The sequence below is a fragment of the Chinchilla lanigera genome, unplaced genomic scaffold (assembly GCF_000276665.1).
Source record: "Chinchilla lanigera isolate Chin_1 unplaced genomic scaffold, ChiLan1.0 scaffold00042, whole genome shotgun sequence".
Lineage (NCBI taxonomy): Eukaryota > Metazoa > Chordata > Mammalia > Rodentia > Chinchillidae > Chinchilla > Chinchilla lanigera.
Genome location: NW_004955443.1, coordinates 4907458 through 4929784, shown reverse-complemented (window position 1 = coordinate 4929784; position 22327 = coordinate 4907458). Strand labels below are relative to the sequence as shown.

The 22327-nt window shown below is 38.0% G+C and overlaps 1 protein-coding gene across 1 annotated transcript in view; it reads left to right on the top strand.

The window, feature by feature from the left end:
• Positions 1 to 21035: 21035 nt before the first annotated feature.
• Positions 21036 to 22327, top strand: part of Grxcr1 (glutaredoxin, cysteine rich 1) — a 109694-nt gene continuing 108402 nt past the window's right edge. The window contains exon 1 of the mRNA XM_005391916.2: positions 21036 to 21416. Within this exon, the coding sequence (XP_005391973.1) occupies positions 21036 to 21416 (381 nt within the window). The remainder of the gene's footprint in view (positions 21417 to 22327) is intronic.

The following is a 22327-nucleotide window of genomic DNA, read 5'->3' as shown; positions in this document are numbered from 1 at the left end:
GCCTTTTGAATGTTGGATGCAGATTTGGCACACACTTCAGGAGACCGATATTCTTTTTGACCTGTTTTTTTCTCCCCCAGTGCTGTTCACTGTTAGCTTCCCTCCCTTTTCATAGCTTTTTCACACTGCCCTTGGTTGGTCCTTTGTTTGAGCCAACCTGAATGTATGACCCTCTTCTTTGGTCTTTACCATTTCCTTGGCTTCCGTCAGGTTTTACTTCTGTTCCTGTTATTCAAAATAAAAGCAGAAGTTCTGCATTGTAATTTGAGAAGAGAACAAAATAAGACAAACTACATGAACATATCCTTGTAGGTAAATTTGAAAAGCCAGATGCTGTGGGACCCAACAGGTGCAGAATGGAAGGGGAAATAATGGAGAAGCAGGTGATCGGCATTTGTCAGGAGAAACTGATAGGAAAGAGGATCCTCAACAACACTTAGGGCCTCAGGGGGCCTCAGGATGCATTCAAAAGTGTACTGAGCACAGTAGTAAACAGAGCCAATGTAAAGCTCAGCCCAGGGGTGTAAAGATGATCTTGCAGGTGTCACTGAGCTTGGTAGTGTGGAACAGTAGTAATAGAATAATGTCTTCATTGGAAACCAGTCTTAGCTTGGGTGATGTCCCTAATCATCCATCAATTTCATCAATTCTCTCTTTTGAAACGAGATACAACAGAATTCTATTTATAAGTTCATTTGGGTTTTGACATTCTATGAGCTTTGCTGATGGCTTATTCTCATAACTGGATCTGTATGATATGAGTTCAGCCAATTGCTGTGTTTTGGGGGTCTTCAAAGAGGTACAAAATCCCAGAAATGGCAGAAAAATTTGGTTATCGGAAGATGACTGTATATAAAATAGTTACCTAAATTATGAAACTCTAGTGTTTTGTACACTGTCTAGTTTCTGGTTCCAAAGAGATCACATTTTAACATCCAGCTTCATGAAAGACATAGCGCTATTGAGGGAATTTGCACGCCATTTTCCATTTGGAGGAAATTTATTTTTGTTTCATGTGATCTTCCATAAGATACTTAAGGAGACATTTGAGTGGAAACTTTTCCTTTGCACAGAGGTTATGGGGGGATAGTTAATAGCACAAGGAAGCATTAAAGATAAGCCATCTACACTTTCTCGAAACAGAAGTGTGAAGCTTAGTTTAGTTAGAAATGTGGGAGAAAGGAGCATCAAAGTCCTTCCGTTCTGATACCATGGTATCTGTATCCCAGAATGCAAGATTCAATCAGGTTTGTATTTGAATTCCAACTCTGCCTCAGTGATTTTTAGTAAGGTGTCTTTAGTAAGACAATGTCTTCATTAAGACATTAAATATTTCTCCTTTTTTCTCATATGTAAAGTGTGGACGATTGTACACAGGCTTATGTTAAGGACTAAAAGAAGTAACACATGCAGGATTTTTTGGTACACAGGAAATAAAAAATGTCACTTCTATCATTGTCATTACTCAGGAAGCATTTCAATTAGAGAGAATTCAGTAGAAAATATAGCTTCATAGGCTACAGTGAATTTTTTACTTTCATTACATGAAGTATCTGAGTTCCTGTTTTCACTTAGATTTTACAATTTATTATACGAACTGACCGCTAAAAATTTAGGAAAATGTAGTTCACAATAGAAAGAAAAAGCAGAAGTACTTCACCATTCAAAGCAGCAGTTCGGATCACCTAACCAGGCCACGGCAGTGGAACATTCTCTGATGTCTTCCCGGGGTGGAGAGCAGCTTCTCGGCTGTGCATCCCAGCCACGGTGTAATTTGTAAAATGGCAGCAACAAAAGTCGCAGGAACATTTCAAAGACCTAATCATGTTTTTCCAACAATACGTCACTACCACTGAGCTTTTTATTTGCCCTCTCACTTAGTTTCATTTGCAAACTGAATAAACAATAAGTGCCTAAAAATATATCACTGGACAAACAATATTTTTGGATACATGTGATCTAAATGGTAGCTATAAAAGAATATTTTCTTTTCATAAAGAAAGTGAGGAAAAACCAAGTGGCATATGTAGAATATTAAGATCGTGTGAGAACAAAAGATTTGGCCTTATTTTTTCATTGAGAGGCTTGTCTGGGATAATATAGTGACTTAGAATCACATGACACATTGTGACTATTTATAGGTGCCCAATAAACTTGTGTTTATAACTGTTCTAAAAACCGTAATTTGGAATGAATGGACTGCTACCCAGCTTTTCTCCCACTGATGATGATACTAAGAAAGGCAGTCAATTGTTTTCCTTTAAGTATGCAAGTGATATTTTGTTTTGAATGGATAATGGATTGTCTTTAACATTCTTAGAAATTAGAACAGCAGTAGTTAAATTATTAATTTTTTTTTCTAGACACTTTCCATGATTTTCTGTCTTGTACCTGCTTCTTTATTCCTCTCTCCCCCTGCTTTACTGTCGTACTCTTTGTGGACTATGTCAGAAGTTCTTGGAGGGCAGGAGCTTTAGGAGTTTTGCAGGACATGTGCTCCATATCAGGATTGAGTATATTGTTGAAAAAAATGGATCCAAAGGTCACTTTGGGAGAAGGGTGGCAATCATGTGCATGAGAATGCTGCTAACACTTATGAGATCAAAATTCTCATTTAAATGGGAACCGAAGTATTAGAGAATGTGTTAGTATGAGAAGTTGCTTAGATTAGGGTTTAGACCCAAGTTAACCTAATTTTCAAATCTTACCAAGGTGGATGTCTGGAGAAATTTTTTGTGCTGTGATTTTCAGTAAAGGTAGCACTGCCCCCTGGAGGGCATTCTGGAAATTGTAGGTTTATTTTAATGAGCGGGTAGGTACTTCTCAGAGTAGTGTGTCTCTGGTCATTTAGTAAATTAGGACCCAGGGATTTGAGACATCTTGCCACGCAGCAGGCATCCTTGCAGAGCAAGTGTATATCCTACATGCTGTGCAAGTTTCACGCTGTCATATCGTGAACTCTATCTGACTTAGAAACAAAGTGTTCTTTTTATAGTTTGAATATAGTTTATTTTCTAGAAAATGCAATGATACGTCAATAGAGAGAAGAGTGTAGTATTTGATTTTGTTTGAAAATTAATCAAATTCATTTCAGAAAATAATACCAACGACAGACTGTAGTATTGGTCAGGCAACTAAGCCGTTGATATGATACACAGTGTCACTGTATATTGTGTAATAGTTTGAAAACCATGACAGTTTTCCTGTTGTATCTGGTGATGGGTGATTGTACGTGCTGGCGCACAGGCCACTTCAATATATATTCTAGTGTAAGTCAAGTGTAAGTGCTTATATCATGAGATAGGCATGGTGTAGTAGTTTGCTAAGGCTGCCATGACAAAATACTATAGCTTGGATGGGTTAAACAATAGTAAGTTATTTTCTCACTGTTCTGGAAGCCAAGGGTCCAAGATCAGGTGATTGTAGAGTTGATTTCTTCAAGGCTTCTCTCCTTGACTTGACGACAGCTGACTTCTTATTGTGTGTTCACTTGGTTGTCTCTCTTTGTGTGAACGTGTGTGATCTCTCTCTCTCTCTCTCTCATCCTAATTTCTTCTTATAAACATACCAAACAAATCTCTTCTTATAAGGATTCTCATCATACTGGGTTAGCACCCACCCTAATGACCTCATTCTAGTTCAGTTGTATTTTTAAAGGCTTTATCTTCAAATGCAGTTGAATTCTGAGGTACTGAGGTTTATAGCTTCAATGCATAAATTTTGAGGGAAAACAATTCAGTCCATAAAATATAGTTTTTTATAAACTAGTATCCTTTTTTTTTTTCTTCATACTAGTACTATATTATTATATCATGTTTTGATGTGAGGGTAGATTACATAGCTCTCAAATTCCTCTTCAGAATTTTTTAGTTAGAATTTTTTCCTTCTTTTTTGGATTTTAGAAGGTTAATGCAAACATACATCTGATGTACTGTAAATTTTTAGTGAAACATGGAAGCACTCCATAAGCAAGCATACTGTTTTGCTGCAATAAATACAAGTAGGTTGGATAAATGTAATAAATTGAGCTCATAAATTCAGGTCAGAAGATACCAACATGTGATTTTTGGCATCAAACTTGGATGAAAGTTTTCAGTTTTAGTCTAAAGAATTTGGGTTTTAAAATTATGGAGAAGGAACTGTGGAATGAATGTATTACCTCTGCATAGATAGAATATAGCGTCTGTGCATTTTATTCAGCATAGTAAAGGAATCTCGAAATACTTGCCATAAAAGGGAGCTTTAGCTGTGATACATTTGGGGACCACTGACACAGTTGAAGAAATTCAGCCTTTCAAATAACTATATGTGGGGAATCACCGACTGAATTATACCCTAGACTTAGCATCTGAAATGGTTCTCTGAGGCCAGCATCCATTCATAAAATATAGAAATGTAAAGCCAAGTCCTTCGCTTCCACCTGCTTTTGCAACATGGGATTGCTCCCAGGGTCACTGGTGCTTTGTTGATATGAGAATGTCATTTAGTCTTCTAAACAATGAAACCTAAAGCAGGAATCAAAGAAGCCAGATGAGTTATCCAGATTATTACGAAGAAGTTTTGTCCTTTTCCATTTTCCATAAAAGCCCAGCTGTGTCACCTTCTAAAGTTGGAGCATATTCATGCGCTCACTAAGTGCCATGGCAAAAAAATCAAAGTGGAGAGAGATGAAACAAGATATTTTACAGACAGAGGACATACAAAAAGAGAAAAAAGTAAATGAAAAAAATAGCCATGTAGAAACACTGTGCTGTGGTGAAGTTATGAAAGAGTGCAATTATTGGATAAAAAGTGATTATTCATTCACCTAGCTGTTTGTAATTGGATTTGCTGCTCTTAGTTTATTCATGCGAATTCTTGGACTTCACGCAGTTGGTAAGAAAGTTTGGAGTAAAACCAAGGTATGCCAATTCTCAATGAAAATTTTTTTCCCCATCTGAGGGAAAAAAAAGGGAGCTTTAGCCATGATACATTTGGGGACCATTGACACAGTTGAAGAAATTCAGCCTTTCAAATAACTATATGTGGGGAATCACTGACTGAATTATCTGAGGGTTTGGAGTTAAGTGGAGATTCTAAGAGGAGGGGACAGGACATAACACAGATGTGTTTACAGAAAGGCACAGGCTTTTGTGAGTTTGGTAACCATGTAGAAAGATAGCCCAAGGCATGGAGAAGGGGTAGAAAGTAGAAATTCTATATCTGCTAAAAAGAGAAATGATGCTAGCAGTAGTGGAAATGCATAGAAAAAGTAGGTGAAGAAAAAGATAAATGTATTTTAGCACTTTTCCACTTGGGTGGCAGAACCATAGTACTAAAGATGATTTGTAGGCATGTGGAAATGAGGGAAAGTTATGAAGTGGCTTGGAACCATCAATATATTTTCATGCAAATTATTTGTTTTCCTAACACCAATTTCTGGCACATATTAGCTCCAAACAGCTAGCAAATTTGCATTTGAAATTTTGTTGCCCAGAGAAGTACAGTGATAAGAAAGAATAACACTTATGATGAATTTCCCCCGGTGACTCAGGGGTTGTTGGTTGCAAGCAACAGAAGTCTGTTCAAACCAATTTAGGTAAACAAAAGTGTTAACTAGATGTATACAAGGTAGAACCTAATGCCAGGTCAGCAGAGATTGCCAAGAGCTGGAAAATCATCAGGAATCATCAAGATAGCTACCCTCTCCACCTTATTCTTTGTCTCAGGCTGCTAGAATTGCTGTGTTCTTACTTCAAGTAGTCTGATTGGGCCACCCCAGGGGCAAGGCTTTGTGATCCATTGCTCACTCAGTAAGGAAGGTGGAACAGATACTGTGAAGAGACACAAGTCATGGAAGCGAATTAGCATTGGTGTTGATGAAGCATTGAATACGGAGTATATGAAGGATGCTGTGAAGGGTCAGGTGGTGGAAATATAGCAAGACAAGTACATTTGCAAAAACATATTGCCTTGTTAGGATGTTGAAGCATTTTAAGACAAAACTGGGTCTGGACTTGGTTAAATGTATTTTTTAAACTGGGTACTAAAAATAAATATTTAGAGGGGAAATTCATTTCATTCCTTCAGTTTTAAATTCACTCAACAAGAATATTTTTGGAAGTTCTTCCAAGAGCCAATTGTTCTAAATGCTGGGGAGTACCGTATATAAAAATTGCTTAAATCTTTGCACTAGTATAGCCTATATTCTAGTGAAAGAAACCAGAAGATAAGAGGCAGATGCATGTGAACATAATAAAAGAAACACAAACAGAAGAATGTGAGTTTTAAGTTATCAAAGAAGGAAACTAAGTTATGTAAGTTATATGGGATGATTATGTGGTTGTGATGTGATTATATAACTAGTCATCTGATAGGAATACTTTGAGTATGAAAACAAGGATTATTTAGTAAATTTTTAGGAGACGAGGCCTCCACTGGGACTACCCTAAGTAACTCAGAATGTACATTCTCCCTACGGAAGAGTTCCTTTTATCAGAGACAGCCGAAATTGGCAAGGGGATGTGGCATATGCGATATTTGAAGCCAAGTTGTCCGAGAAGAAGGAAATCTTGGACCATTATGCACAGACTTTGGGTAGTGCGCATTTTCAATTTTAGAATTTTTAAAACAAGGAGAGGATGCCACTATGGTATCTCCTAGGAATGCCCCCTCCAGGCCTACGCTAGGAGGCCTGCCGGCCGCCCGGACAGAGACTGAGCACAGCTGTGGCCAACTGTTGCTCCAGCAGGAGCCCTTCCGAACTGTGCCTGGAGACAGGGCCGCAGTGAGGCTGCTCTGTAGAAGGCTGGACTTGGTGGGGCTCTATTTCAGGAAACGCTTTTGCCTGGACAGTTGGCTCATCCCAAGCTGATGGCTGTTATCCAGAGATAATTCCTGTGCCTCTTTTCTGGGTATGCCCTTTACTTCCCACAAGAGCCTCTGTGTGTAGGAGTCCTCAGAGACCTTGGACTGCTCACCCTGCTCCTGTTGGTGGTCACAGCTTACGGAACATCCTGCAGCGGCTGTGCTGTGTCATCTGTTCTCCATGTGTCCTGCTCAGCTCAGGTGGATTATGTTTTGTCAAGAAGCCCACTCTGAGATTAGGGGGCAGGGGAGCCTTGTGGTGTGGAGAGGTTGGATCATTTATGCTTCATTAACACCCTTTCCTCCTCATCATCATAAAGTACACAGGGGCAAAAAGATATTGTGGTAGATAACCATTCCCAAAAGAACTGAAGACAGCATAGCAGAGTGATAATTTCATTCCCATGTTTTTAGCAGTGCGATTCACAATATCTAGCTGTAAAAACAACCTGGAGGTCTGTCAACAGATGAATGGAGAAAATGCGGTGCCTATACGTACTGGAGTACTACTCAGCCATAAAAAAGGCTGTAAGGAAAAAACACAGTCGGTAGGAAAAGAGATGCTCATGGAGACCATGATGGTAAGAGAAATCAATCAGACACACGTGGTTTCTCTTATATGTGAAACCCCAGGTATAAACAGTTTAATGAACAAAGTACAAGGTGATAGGAAACAGGGAGGTAGACTTTTAGTGATGGGCAGTGGGTCTGGGGATGTACGGAGGGGGAAAGGAGGGACCAGGAAGTAAAAAAGATTAAGATATGATACGTATATGTAGCAACACCCCATGGTGAATGTATTCATCATGTGTTCCAAATGTGTCCTAATAAAAAGAAAGAAACTATGGTTATATACACAATGGAACATCGTTTAGCCTAGAGACCACAATCATGTCATCTGGAGGAGAGTGAACAGAACTGCAAACCATTGCATTGAGCAAAATAAGCCAGCTTCAGTCAAATATACCTTTTCTCCTACACGAGAAAGCAAAAAAAAAGGGGAGGCTGATAAGAAGGTAGAAGGTGGCCTTTTGGAGATGAGGAAGCAGATAAGGCTAAAAAGGAAGGGGTATAATGGGGATAAAAACAATGAAAATACATTACATGTATGTACCAATGTGAATTTTGTGATTACCTAGTTCTAATATGCACTAATAAAAATGTATGATTTATAGTACTGAGTTGGGGATGTAGCTCAGGGTAGGGCATTTGCCTAGCATGTCTGAGGCCCTGGGTTCAACCCTAGAACTGCCAAAAATATTAGTGTCATTACTCACTGGGGGCATACTTTAGCCAGTACTTAAAAGTACTACGCTATTTCTCAGTCACCCATGAAACAGTATAATACTGTCACACAGATGGGTGTGAGTACTGTCACAAGGATCTATGAGGTCTGACCTGCGGAAATGACAATTTCATAGCACTGAACCTAGTATTACATAGGGAAAGTCCAGGCAGAACAGAGAGTTTGGGAAGAACCTTGCTAGAGTCACACATCTTGACACAGCCAGTATTTGAGTTCAAAGACAGTAGGGCCCTCAGTCCACAGTCCTTTCACTACTCTTGACTACTGGATGCATTAGAATAGATCATGTTTTTCTTTGGAGAGCTTTTATTATAGAATGCACAGAAGCTGAGGAATTGCCGGGCCTATGAAATCCAATAACCCTACAAAAGACACACCTAGAACTGGGACAGAGAGTGAAATCCTAATGGTAAAGCTAGTGAACACTAAGAAGATAATGTGGAGTCCAAAATACAAAGGGGAAATGGGTGAAATAGTCAGCTGAGAGGGAGTCTGCATCAAAGGACGTGTGAGGATATTACTGTGATCTGCATGTGAAATCGGAGCCTGCAGGGAGCTGTGCATCATTTCCCACAGTGGATTACCAAGTTTCCAATTCCTCTCTGATGTCAGGGATCACATGGGATGAGAGATTGTTCTACTGTAATGAGATCGGAACCAGCAACAGGGATGAAAAATATCTCTCTGTCTTTTTGCTCTGCCACTTCCCTTCTAAACTCTGCTTCTATTTTCCTCGAGATATCTGTTTCTCTTTTTGCTTAATTTTATGAATAGTTTTCTCAATGTTTCCTTCATATGGTAGAAAATTATCACTCCAGGAATATCTGTAAATTATATTGGCCACCAAGACTGGTGACAATCACTCCAACCCAGTTACAAATTCCCTAGAGAGAACAGCCAGTGGGTTGAGTTTGAGCAGAGCTCTGTCTCCCAAGGTGGTAGGATTTGTAACCTGTGGGATATGCGATAGCAGGTAAGCTGACATGTTTGCTATGTTTGGTATCAAGCCAGATTGGAGAGCTAGAGATGTTTCCTTCCTTGTTTCTCTTCCGGTGTGTCTGTGCTTATTCTGGAATCTTTATAGCCTATCTCAGTATCTTATTTGGGTCTGTCTCTCCTCCTCCCAAGTTGTACCAGGACACAGGAGGCTGTGGTGCCATGTTTCTGTGCTCCAAGGGTTTACTGATTCTAGAATAAGACCTGTTCTGATCTGATGAAATGTGAAAAAGAATGATTATAATCTGTGTGCTTATCAAAAAGGTTATGGATATACAAACAAAAACCCCTTTAATATTTTTTAGAAAACAAATACTTGGGGAACCATTGTAGATCATTATAGAGTCCTGTCTATCTACAACTGTACTTATTTAAAATTGTAAAAATTCCTGCTCCCCAGAAATCCCTCTACCCATGGCTAAGTGGGACTATTTGTTGCCCTAGAAGTCCAATGAATGCCTCACTCAGCTCTCTGTTCTACAAACCTGTTTTCCTTCTCTTTGTAAGGTGCTTTGGTTGATCTACATGTTTTTAAACCTTGCAAATTTATAGTAGCTAGATATTTTGTCTTTTTTTGAACCAAGGCTCAAGAAATGTCTGTCTGTGGCGTGTGTGAGTTCACTCTAGACTGCATGTGTGAAACAAACATTTCAGTGCTATATAAACACTAGGCTACACATCTCAAAATTTCATATGCAGAAGAATCAAAAGGCAGATTCTGATTTAGCAGAACTTCATAAGATCTGAGGGTCTACATTTCTAACATGCTTTGAAGCCATGTGACACTGTTGGCCTGATCACCACACTATGACTAGAAAGCTTTCTTTTTTTTTTTTTTTTTTCTTTTTCTTTTTGGTTTTTCTCTGGTACCGGGAACCGAACTCACGACCTTGCGCTTGCTAGGCAGGCGCTTTAGTCGCTGAGCTAAATCCCCAGCCCCGACTAGAAAGCTTTCAAATCATAAATCTGTTGTTTAGAACACCTACACCTGACTTGAAAAAAAAATTCAATTGAATATTACTTGGGTGCATGTCTCTAGAATCATATAAGGATTATGAAGGCTCATTTGGTCATTGGATAATAGATAGGTGGATTTTGCCTATCGTTTCTCAAAATAGTAAGGATAAAAGGCAATGATATTTTAAAAAATTCTCCTGTAACACATTATATATTTTTGGATATTAAATTTAAATGGATTTCTAACAAACTATTTGTTTTACATTTTTAAGCTTGAGTTTTCTCTGTGGTGCAGTAGGATCAGCTATACTTCAGGTAACAGATGGCTGGGTTTGCAAATAATTATAGATGGAATATGCAATCTATTTGGCTACCAGCCTTATCACCTGATTGAAAATTAAACCTTTCTCTCACTAAGAAGATTTTTTGGGGTGATCACTTTGCAAAACCAGCTTCTTTGGATTCTATTTCTATCACCTGATATATGTAAGGTACAGCATATCAGAACTGTTTGAAAATTAAAGCAGGAAAGGAATGCAAAATCTTACTATCATGACTTTACACTGAGCTGAGTGCCACCTGGAGAGCTCAGTGGAAAATACATCTCAAGATTGTAATCTCAACTCCCACCAGTAATCTTCTAGATTACAGAGCATCCCTTGATCGTTGCAGATTTCTAATGGGAGTAGAGTCCTGATGAAGGAAAAACCTTCAGTCTACAGTCCATTTTGTGAGACTTCTAGTTGAGACTCCTTTGTGTGTGCCTGTGTGCAGGCTGAGGTTAGGCAGACCTTGGTCCACTTTGAGCAGATGGCTGTAATAAAAAGTTAGCTGGGTTTAAGGGACAGCTAATGTCTCCACAGGCTGCAGAGAATGTTATTAAGGGTTGATTGCAATCTCCTAACATGAGAGAACTGAATTAAAGAGCAGGAACTGCCGCTTTGGCAGTGCTGCGCCTCCTTTAGAAAGCTCAGAGAAGGCCCAAGCATTAGAAAGGAAAGAATGCTGACAGAAGCTGGGCAGGAATACAGCGCTGTTGAATTCAAAGGGGGTGGGTGTTAATTAATTTATTTTGGGTGAAGGAGATCTGATTTCTAAGTTAGACTGCAAGCTGTTGTCAGTAGAGTCAGGGACAATGTGCTAACAGCTGCAGGAATATCGTGCGCCGTCTGGGCAGCTGATCTCATATCACATCCATCTTCCTGTGTCCAGACTAACCGTGCTGTGTCAGTTGCACACCAGCAGCTCATTTTTCTTACCCTTCGATGGTACTTTTACTCTGTCTGCCCGTCTAGTTCTTTGTTGCTGCTCCTAGCCTCTCTAAAACTCTTCTGGAGTCCGGCAGGTAGAAGGGAGTAAATTAGGAACAAGTTGGGAGTTATCATTCTGGCTAGAATGGCATATTTTCAAATGCATGGAGTCTTGGCTTCCTTTACTTTTAAGATAGATCAAATGCTTTCCAGAAAAAAAAAAGTGAGCCATTAGAATTCACCAGAGAGGGGCTGGGGATTTAGCTCAGCGGCAAAGCGCCTGCCTTGCAAGCGCAAGGTCGTGAGTTCGGTTCCCGGTACCGGAAAAAAACAAAAAAAAAAAAAAAAAAAAAAGAATTCACCAGAGAACATGCTGGGCTTTTGGTGTCCTGATTTTCCTGTCTGGTCTTCTGCTCTTTCACTGCCAGGAATAATTTTCCCTCACTACCATTGTTTCCCGTAACAAAAGACATGTCTAGTGGCCCTCCCACTTGCAGTGCCACAGAGGCACTTACTATTGTAATTAATTTCTCAAGGCAAAATTATGAAACACGAGTGCAAATGAGAGAAAGATTTTGAATAATCTTTAAGCTCGTTGATATAATGGAAGAGAGCACTAGATTTTTGTACAAAGATCTAGTCACTGAAAAATCTAAGGAACCAAAAATACTAAGGAATCTTGAACATGTTTGTTGAAACACATCAATCAGTAGCATTAAAGGGTGAATTTAAGATATTCTTTCCTTTCTATCTTAAATTACACCACTGTAGATGACTTGAAAAAATCCTATGAAAAACTACGCTTTATTTATTAAATATGAAAGTAATACATGCTTATCTAAAAATATAAAAAGGACAGAAAACAACAGCTACCCATAGCATCTCATCTACAAGATAATCACATAATTATTTTCTGGGCACAGTGGGTGAGATAATTACACTGTTTTGTTCTTGAAACTGTCATCCTTTGTCTATGCAAACCTCCCTTTTCTCCTTTCATTCCTTATTCCCTCTCCCATTTTGTTCTTCTATATTATATATATGGATACACAGTGCATACTTTGATTTATTTCACTTTTATAAAATATGTATGTGCATGTGTTTAATTTTATTTACGTAAATGTTATTGCTGATAGAACCTATGCTACTATGAATTAAACATATATCTGGATTATATGCAAATTTAGCTCATTGATTTCAATTTCTACATAGCATTTGGTGGAGATATTTTTTCCAGGTCTCCACAACCCACACAATACTGAAACACATGTTCTCATTAAGTCCCTACTTGTCTCCATGGACAAGTTCCTGGGATATTTACTCATGGGTGGGATTGTGGGTCATCAGATACAGACTGTCTGTACTGATGCGCACATCCACCAGTATTTTAGGAGGCTCTTCACTTCCCATATGTCCTCCAATATTTATGTGTTTAATTATCTTTCTCCATATTAAAATAGAAAATTTTATAGATTTTATTTTAGAAACTATTTTGCTATAGACCTTTCTCCATGTTTTATAATACGATTGTAGTGTATATATTTAAAGAAAATATTTATTATTAGAGTGTCATTTGTTTGACTGATGTTCCTTTTGTGATATTAAGGTCAAATATCTTCCAAAAGAGGATATAAATAAGCCTCCAAGTAAAGTAGCATAATTACCAAATTAATAAATTAAAATACCACTGGTTTTTGGGTGTGGGTGGGGATTACCTCTATCAGTTTTGTAGTGTTTCTAAGTATAACTCTTTGGTTACAGCAAACTAATGAAACTTTGAATGGAGTAAGAGAAATGATTTAATAAGTAAAAGGATGAACTGGAAAAAAGGAAAACAACTTTCACAGCAATTCTTCATATTCTGTACTCATAATCATGCTGCTATGGATGCGTTTGGTCAGTGGAGGTAAAAAATGACTATGAGAAACACCATGTCTCTTACATAGAGGGAGGCCAAATATAAATGTCCAGCCTCACTGGCCAGAATTATATTAGGATGCAATGTAATTTCAAAAAATAAAATTCCTTGGTTTTAGCAATATGTTACCTCTCATATGCTACAGATTGTCTTATAAGTTTAAGGTAACTTAATGCAACATATGATGTTACATTAGATAGTGATCCAATATATTCGCCTGTTTGGCGTATGTATTGAGTACTTCCCCATCTCTCTAACACTGTCTCTGATACAAATATCAAGCGCTAGGTCGATACTTCCAGATCAACAGTTTGCTAAAAACTGGCTTTGGATAATGCAATAATGCCATATTGTGCAAATGTCTGATATGAATAAGGACTTATTTCAGCATATAATATTAAGTAGCTATGTAGACTCCCATTAAGAATTCTTTAAAAGAATTTGAGTCTAAACTTTAACTCAAGGGGCTGGGGATTTAGCTCAGCGGCAGAGCGCCTGCCTGGCAGCGCACAGTCATGAGTTCAATTCCTGATACCGGCAGAAAAACAAAAAACAAAACAAAACAAACAAACAAACAAACAAATAAACTTTAACTCAAGATTTCTTATGTATATGGAATATAAAGTTATATACATAAAAGAGATTCTAGGAACCCAAGTGTAAAAAAAAAGAAAGATAAGGTGCTGATTATGATCCTTTTTTAAAATGTGGTTCAGCATTTGTCTGAAACTTAGAGTTCTGTAGAGGGAGGAACTTCTGAAGAAGAAATAATTTTCCATGAAAATTACCTGTCTTTTTCTGACTATGGAATTTTATTTTCTATGTATTGTGTTTTGCATAAAGATAGTATAAATTATTTATCAAGGACAAATATATTACTTGATACAGGGGCTCAAAAAAAAGTCTCACTTTTTTCCTATGTATTTGTTTGAAACAAAGAAGTCAGTCCTGTAAAGAAACACTGTGGTTAGAACAGAACCATTCTAAGCACAATGATGTAGGCAGCTTGTGAACTGGGGGTTAAAATATTTATGTTCAAATGGTTCTGTGTTGGTATTTGAGCTGGATGAGGATTTGAAGAGGAAGAAAAGCCGGTTACTTCCAGTAGAGGTGAGGATTGGCCTTGTTCATATTTGTATGGGCTGAGTATAGGGCAGTGCTGGGTAGAAGAAATGGGCTTAAAAAGTGACTGTTGAATAGATGAATGGATGGAGAAATTAAGCAATTACTTGGTAAGGAGCAAAGTGAAAGAATAGGATGGGAATTGATTTTCTGACTTTCTGATAAGTAACCGACATTAAATTTTTTTTTTTTTTTTTTTTGGTTTTTCTCCGGTACCGGGAACCGAACTCACGACCTTGCGCTTGCCAGCGAGGCGCTTTTGCCGCTGAGCTAAATCTCCAGCCCCTCCGACATTAAATTTTATTCAAGCATTTCATTTTCATGGGACATAGAAGAGTAAGATAAACAGTAACTAGGAATAACCTTATCACATTAGGACTCACTTTCTTTATTTTGGAAAGTTAGTATATTAATATTTACTTTCAATCTTTATATTTCCTATGCTTTCCTTTCCTCTTCTCATTTTCACAGCTGCAGCTGGTTTTATTGGATATAAAAATGACCCTATGGGGAAAAGATATGAATGCCCAGTCTTCTGGAATCCTGTGTATTTCTAAGAGATTGATAATTAAAACTTCTCATTTCTGGTAATGAAGTTCTTTTCTGCCCCTCCTTTGTATAAGGGACAGCATTAAGCAAAGGATGAATCATGTGAATATTGTGGCAAATGCCATCTTCTATTGGCTTTGTGACGTGCTTTCAGCAGGATGTTGTTTCTTTATTTTATGAATCAGCAAGAGAAAAAGCTGTGCTAATTTAGTCATGACACAACATATTATTGTCACTTGAAATTTGTATTTTATACATATGTGAAAAACTCTTTTAGATACATTTATAGATAAATTTCTCTCATAGATCACCCCTGAACATACATATAAAGTTTAATAAATGTGAAATAAATTGATTTGATGTCCCTATGTTCATTCTCAGAGCCAGACTCTTCCGAATTGCATTTCTACTCAGCAGCAGTAATGTGTGTGTTTTTCTGCACAATGCAGCTGGTCCCTCCCGCAATCAAGGGCATTGATGCTGCACCATTTAACAGTGTGCTATGCATTGTCTTTGAGATTTTTTTCCAAGCCAGTGATGAAGAGTTTTCTAGTTTTGATGTCCATGTGTAGGAAGTTACAACTATTTCATGGTTGTTATGGATAGACGCAAGGATTAGATGCACAACAATTTCAGAAATATTAAATGTGGGGAAAAATGTGTTTTGGATTTGATGAAATACAGCAGTAAATGCTCAGGAGTCATCTTAGAAGCTAAGTAAAATTCATTGATGATGTTTGTTTATTCATCACATTGCAAGACATTGATAAAGCCTGTTTGAGAGAATGCTTTCTCTCAAGGAGTTTATAATCTTACCACATGGGCACTGAGATTTGCAGCTTCTGGTGGTCATCCTGCAGCCATCGGGAATCAAGACATTCCAAAGCTGCAAGAGAGGCAGATAGTAAGTTATCACATCCATTATTCCCTTGTGGTCATTGCTTACACTCTGTTTTGAGTTTTCTGATCCTGGCAAAATACAACAAATAATATTATTACTATCTCTGCTCTCCACTTACTGAAGCTTCTTCTAGCTACAAATCAGGACTGATCCATGTGCACAGTAATTTAAGCAAAAAGAATGATCTTTTATTTAATTTCACATGTCCCCTCCTGACACAACTGATAGATTAACATTGGGAAAATGTTCTATTTGCAAATAGAGAAAATCAGAACCAAATCAGTCAGATTAGAGTTCCAGGTTTCCATATGCAAAAGTTTTGGAAACTGTATTAGCTCAGTTTGCAAGAGATGCAGCAGGGCACAAAAGTATATCTTAAGATTCTGCAAAGGTCTCTTCTTCAAGTGTCATCAGTGTTTCGGGAAAGTTTGGGAGCTCCATGATCTCAGGAGTGATGTGCATACTCCAGCCAGAAAGCGCATAGCCCACCATGCTTTCTCTGCCTGGGAGCCTCCCTCCCATTGGCATCTTCTGGGTACCTCTCACTGCTGCCCCCACTCTTCTCCTACAAAGCTTCCTAGTTTGTGATCTCAAATCTACAGTCCCATAGAAAATGAGAAACATCACCAGATCTCTAAATGAATGTAGGTTTTCCTCTGGCTTACTGGTTTGCTGTTTTCCCTGTCTTTGCTAATTTTAACCTTCATCTCAGACAGCAGACTCAACAGTCCTGTTGCCTTGGCAACGATGATAGGATAATAGAATTAGAATGTCCCAGGGTACCATTCTAGCATCACACTCTTGGAAGAAAGGAGAACAACACAGTTGTGAAATACAGTCTATTTTTCAATCTGCTCATTTTAAACTCATGGCCTTTACTGGGCAAAAATAATGTATAGTAAAATTTCAGTGATTTCTTAAAAAAAATTCAGCCGTGACAAGAAGCTTACATTAGGTTAGAGATTTTAGTGGTATGTATTTTTTTTTTCAGTCAGCTTTGCATGTTTCAATTGACATTCTAATTTTTCATCAATTTAAAACTGAGTGAAAAAAATTATCTGTAGGGTAATCACTGAGCGTTTTCCCATTTTCTCTCTAAGGTTTGGAAATTGTTAAGGATCTTACACTTTCTCTAGGTGCATTCTAAGTATGGAAACAGAAACTGACACCCCTGGGCCTTGTACTCCTGAGCGACCACACTCAGCACTGACATCCTCTCCAAATCTGTCACTATTTTGAAAAACTGCTTTCAGTTTCTGTGTTAGTTTTAGACCATTATAATAAATGCCGAAGATACATTATATAGAGAAGAGCTTTATTTATGTTCACAGCTTTGAAGGTGCCAGCCCATAACTGGTTGGACTTGTTGCTTCTGGGCCTATGGCCCCTGGCACATTGTGGCAGAGGCACATGGCGAGGCAAAGATGTAAAAAAGAGAAAGAGGAAGAGACCGGGTCCTCTTATTCCCTTTAACGGCACATCAGTGACCTACAGACTTCTTAACAGGCTCCACTTAGAGTTTCCGCTACCTCTGAGTAACAGCACGCTAGTGACCAAGCCTGTAATACATGGATCTTGAGATCTACATTATAGCAATTTTTCTAGGCTGACATCTCTTTCTTCTTCCTCCTTTCTTTACCTTCCTTCCTCTTCCTTCTTTCTCCTTTCCCATGCTTGTCCTCTCTCCCTCCCTCCCTCCCTCCCTCCCTTCCATTCTTTTTTTCTTGTGATGCTGGAGGCTGAAACCTGTGCCGCACACACGCCAGGCAAGCACTCTGGGGCTGCATTTTATCCTCAGCCCGCTAGGCTGACACTTCTCATACCGTGACTCTACTTTCCTGTTCTCTTGTTTCTATACTGATTCAGGCAAAATCTCAAGAATAAACTTTGATCTTTATGATATACATATAGTAGGGTACCTTTAGTATATCTGGATCTGACTTAATACAGTATTTAATTCTTAAATGCTTTGCTCATTTATCCTGTCTGAATTTTTCACCATTCCATGGCAGTTGGATTTGCTTTTGGAATGGTTCCATTCAGACTTTAAAAATGAAAACTTCTCTATAGCATAAAACTATGCATCATTAATTAATTCCTTATAGGAAATTAAGGTATAGAATTTATATACTAATATCCTAGAGAACTGAGGCAGTCATTTTTTAAAAAACTTTTTTTAACCATAAGGTATATATAGATATAGATATAGATAAATATACATAGATATTCTACAGTGTGATAACTGATTGAAAAAGGACATAAAATGATTCATTTTTTTCTCCTTCCAGCTTAAAAAAATCATAGACACACAATATATAAAAAACTCTTTATTTAAGGGGAAATAGCAAAATCCTTGTTTCATGCTAGAAAATTAGTTTTGGGCTACTTGGTACTTAGAGGACTGTATATTCAGGCATTTGGTTTTGTAAGGTGGAGATAATTTAATCAAGTTTTTAGTGCATAAGTAGCTAACTGGACTTCTTGCTCTTTGATTTCTTCTGGGACTTAGATTCTGTAGGCAAAATACTGCATATGCTTTATAGCATTCAGTGGTTTTTAATGTATTATATCTGGTACCACCAATAGCATTTTATCAGTCAGATCTTTTGCTTTACAGATGAATTTGCCACCTAATGTATGGACTGGAAACAAGACAAGCAGAAATGGATATAATTACTCTCCCAATCCTAAGTGTCAAGTCAGCTGGATTTTGACATTAAGATCTAACTTAGCCCATTTTAATTCAGCAAACATTTCTCTGAACATCGTTTATGTGCAAAACACTCTTACAGATACAGTGTAGGATTCAAAGATAACACTGAACTCCAAAAGCTTATTTTGGGAAGCTATGGTTTAGGGGACTCTTGATCTCCCATCTTGAGTTGTGTGAAAGTTTAGAGAATCTAATTATTTGAAGGAAATGATGGGTGCTCATTGAGTACATGGTTAAGCAGCCCCAGAAGTCTGAAACAGCCCATGTACCCTCAGGATCCATGGTGATAGTGTGAGAGCCAGCGTTGAAACCCCTGGTCCCCAGTGCAGCGCTTCACATGCTAAACACCCCATATAGAGATGTACACAGTGAAGGGGCTGCTGCTGGTGGGAGGCCTTCCTCAGTATCCAATGGATGGTAGGTTGGTTCAGTGTCAAGTTTTACAAGAAGGAATCAGAAGTCAGCAACATCATGGGATTTCCTGGTTCCCTGTCAGCATTAACTAGGATCACCTAGTTACATTTGTCTCACTATTTTCCCAGCAATATGGATTTTTAGCTAATTTAGGTACCTACTAAGAACTATGATTTTCTCTGTTGAGGACTAAGTGTTTAATATTTATCATTCTATTGAGCCCTTCCAAATACTCTATGAAACAGAAGCTACTGTATGACAGACAGGAACACTGAAGCTCATAGAGGTTAAGTCATTTTCTCAAGTTTACTCAGAGAATGACAGATCCAAGACTGAGACCAAGCACGAATAGGTACGCACATCCCCTATTCTTAACCACTGATTTATAAACCAAGAAGTCATCCATCATTTTTTATGTATTATAGTAAAAATTTTGTTTCCAAGCAATACTTTCTTTAATGCACTAAGCTGCATTTCTGATCAGAAACTCTTTACACTTCAAATTAACAGTTGAATTGTGGATGTGATGTATGGATTGTGTTAGTTATTAAAAAGGTTTTGGTATCCAACAAGCAGAAAAGTTTCAGAGACAGCTTTTTTCCCTCGTTTCAAAACCAAAGTTCTGAGAACAACACATTAGATGGTGAATCATGGCTTATTGCTTCTCCGGTGACGTGTCAATTTGCAGATTAAATGAGGAACTTGGGGCAAAAAAAATTAATAGGAACAAATGCATAATTTAAAATTTTTTTTCACTTAGTTAATATCCATTTCCTCTGTACTCACTATTGTGTATTCTGAAAGACTGGACATTTTCACATAAAATGGTATTTTTTTTTTACCTTGTACCACTGGTTCTCTTTGTCCTTAAATGCAATAAAATGTAGAGCAATGTAGTTCAAGCACTTCTATTATATGTACTGCAAGAAAATATACCACATTAGTAATGTCTTTAGTAACACTATTCATGACTTTTATTTTCAACTTGTTGCTATTGTATATTTTCAGAATTTTCTCAAGGAAGTGTACATGAAAACTATGAATATTAAAAACTTGAGATACTGTGCCCGAGTTAGTTGCTTATTATCACTCTGAAGATGTGGACAGCCTAAAGCACTTACTGTAGAACACATTTCAACATGACCTTATAATTTAAGAGGTTCCTTGAGTACTGGCCAAAGTGATAGAAAATACTCTGAGCACAGTATGTAGAGGTCTCTTCTGCGTGCACGGGCAATTTGGATGTAATATCTACCAATGCTGATCACTTGGATGCTTTGGCTGATCTGGCTGGCCTAGAGGATTTTCCATTCTTCCCTCACTATTCCATGATACCTTTCCAAACCCTTCTTCCATCAAAGAAAACCATGCTTTCTACTAGCAGAAGTAGGAGGGTAATGAACCAAAAGTTTTCTTTTTTCAGTCTGTTAAAAAGCTTCTTTAGCAAGACTACTTGAACTGAAGATGTGCATTGGAAATTCATCTAATATAATATAGATGGAACCCAATTGATAATTTAATGAGAATTAATTGTGATAGATGTCTGCAACACGTAGCACTTTCACTGTCCTTTTAAAAAAATCACCTAGTGAGAGTGTAAGCAGAAATTAGTACTCTGAGAATTCCATGACATCGCCTATTCTACAAGTTTGAGTCCACATTTTACCTCTAACCTCTGCAGTCCGAACAATAATTACACTTACCATCTGCTTCAAAGTTTGTCTTTCATTTCTTTGCCCTACACTTTTTCTGTTTCATTGCATGCCACTGTCTTGCACTTGTCCTGTTAGAGAGTCCACCACTGTCATTTAATATTTAAATGCCAGGATCATTTTGCAGGTTTAAGTTTAAAGGTAACCATAGCGCACACGTACACATTCATTATTAAAAGCAGAGATGCAGTGTATGTTCTTGGGAATCCTCTTTCCTTTCAATCTTAGTTTCATAGGAGGGCTACTGTCATCAGAACTTAGCTCTGGTGATCCTGTGTGGCAAGCGGATGAACTAGTGCACTATTGATGGATCCAGAATGATGTGAACTGTTCCGGTGGGAGAAGGCGACCATGCTAAAAAGGGAGATGAAGCCGGAAAGTGACAGGCCACGGAGAGTCCGGTTTCGGATCGCATCTTCTCACAGTGGGCGAGTCCTGAAGGAGGTTTATGAAGACGGGCAACCCTCGGGCTCTCTAGATTCTGAATGCGCCAGTATCTGTGGGATTGATGGACTCAGTGATTCTGACGGACAGAATGGCCACACAGGATCAGAAGGCGACGAGCAGGAGAATGATCAGGATAACTTGCTGGTGCTAGCAAGGGCTGCCAGTGAGAAGGCCTTTGGTACAAGAAGAGTCAACATTTTAAGCAAAAATGGCACAGTTAGAGGCGTCAAATACAAAGTGAGTGCTGGCCAAGCTCTATTTAACAATTTGACCAAAGTATTACAGGTAAGGCATTACACTTCCTCCTACTGAGCTTTGTTCCTAACTGGCAATCTTGAACACCTCTCAGTTCTCTGGTTTAAAACAAGCTTTTCTTATTCATGACTCCTTCATACTTCATGAGACACTGCCTATCTAAGAGATTGATTGTCTCTACAGTCAACAATTCAAAACAGGGTTGTTATTCTTGGCAAACTAGACTGACTTCTCAAAGCCAATTTTCTAACACTTAAGTGGGCTTTCTTCTGGTATACAATGACTAAAACAATATCTATACTTCTTAGCCAAGAAGGAGACAGACGGTAGTGCTGAAGGTATTTCATCAAAACCTAATTAATTTCTTCCTGGTTTGGCTTCCTTAAATCACCCACACAGCATTTGTCATCACTTGTATAGAAAATGTTCAGTGCTTGAACACAGTAAGATTGGACTCAATGGGAATTTGCAAAGATATAAGACTGTGCTTTCTCCCATTCCCAGAGAAGTTGTAGAACATTTTTCCATTAATTTTTTTCATAAAAACTCTTGAGCACATTCAAAAACCTATTCCTCTATAAAAGTACACACTGAAGTCCTGATTATATAGAATATAACATCTTTAAAATGTGGTGGATCCTTTACACTAATATATGGTTATATTATTTTGATCCTGGAGTCTTTCACAATAATCTAATGATGAAAGAAGTATTTGAAATTGCCTGGAATTATTGTCAAAACCTTTTCTTAAAAGCAGTCATCATTATTTCAGCAACTGAATTTATAATCACTATCATTACGGTAGCAAACCAGTAGTTTTCATCATAGTGCCATTTTAGGTTATTTTCAAAATTTAAACAAAAAGGTAATATGTTAAATTTTTCAATGCTTGCCTCTAGAGCTTGTAAAAACTCAGGAGTGGGGGAGGATAAGAAAGAATT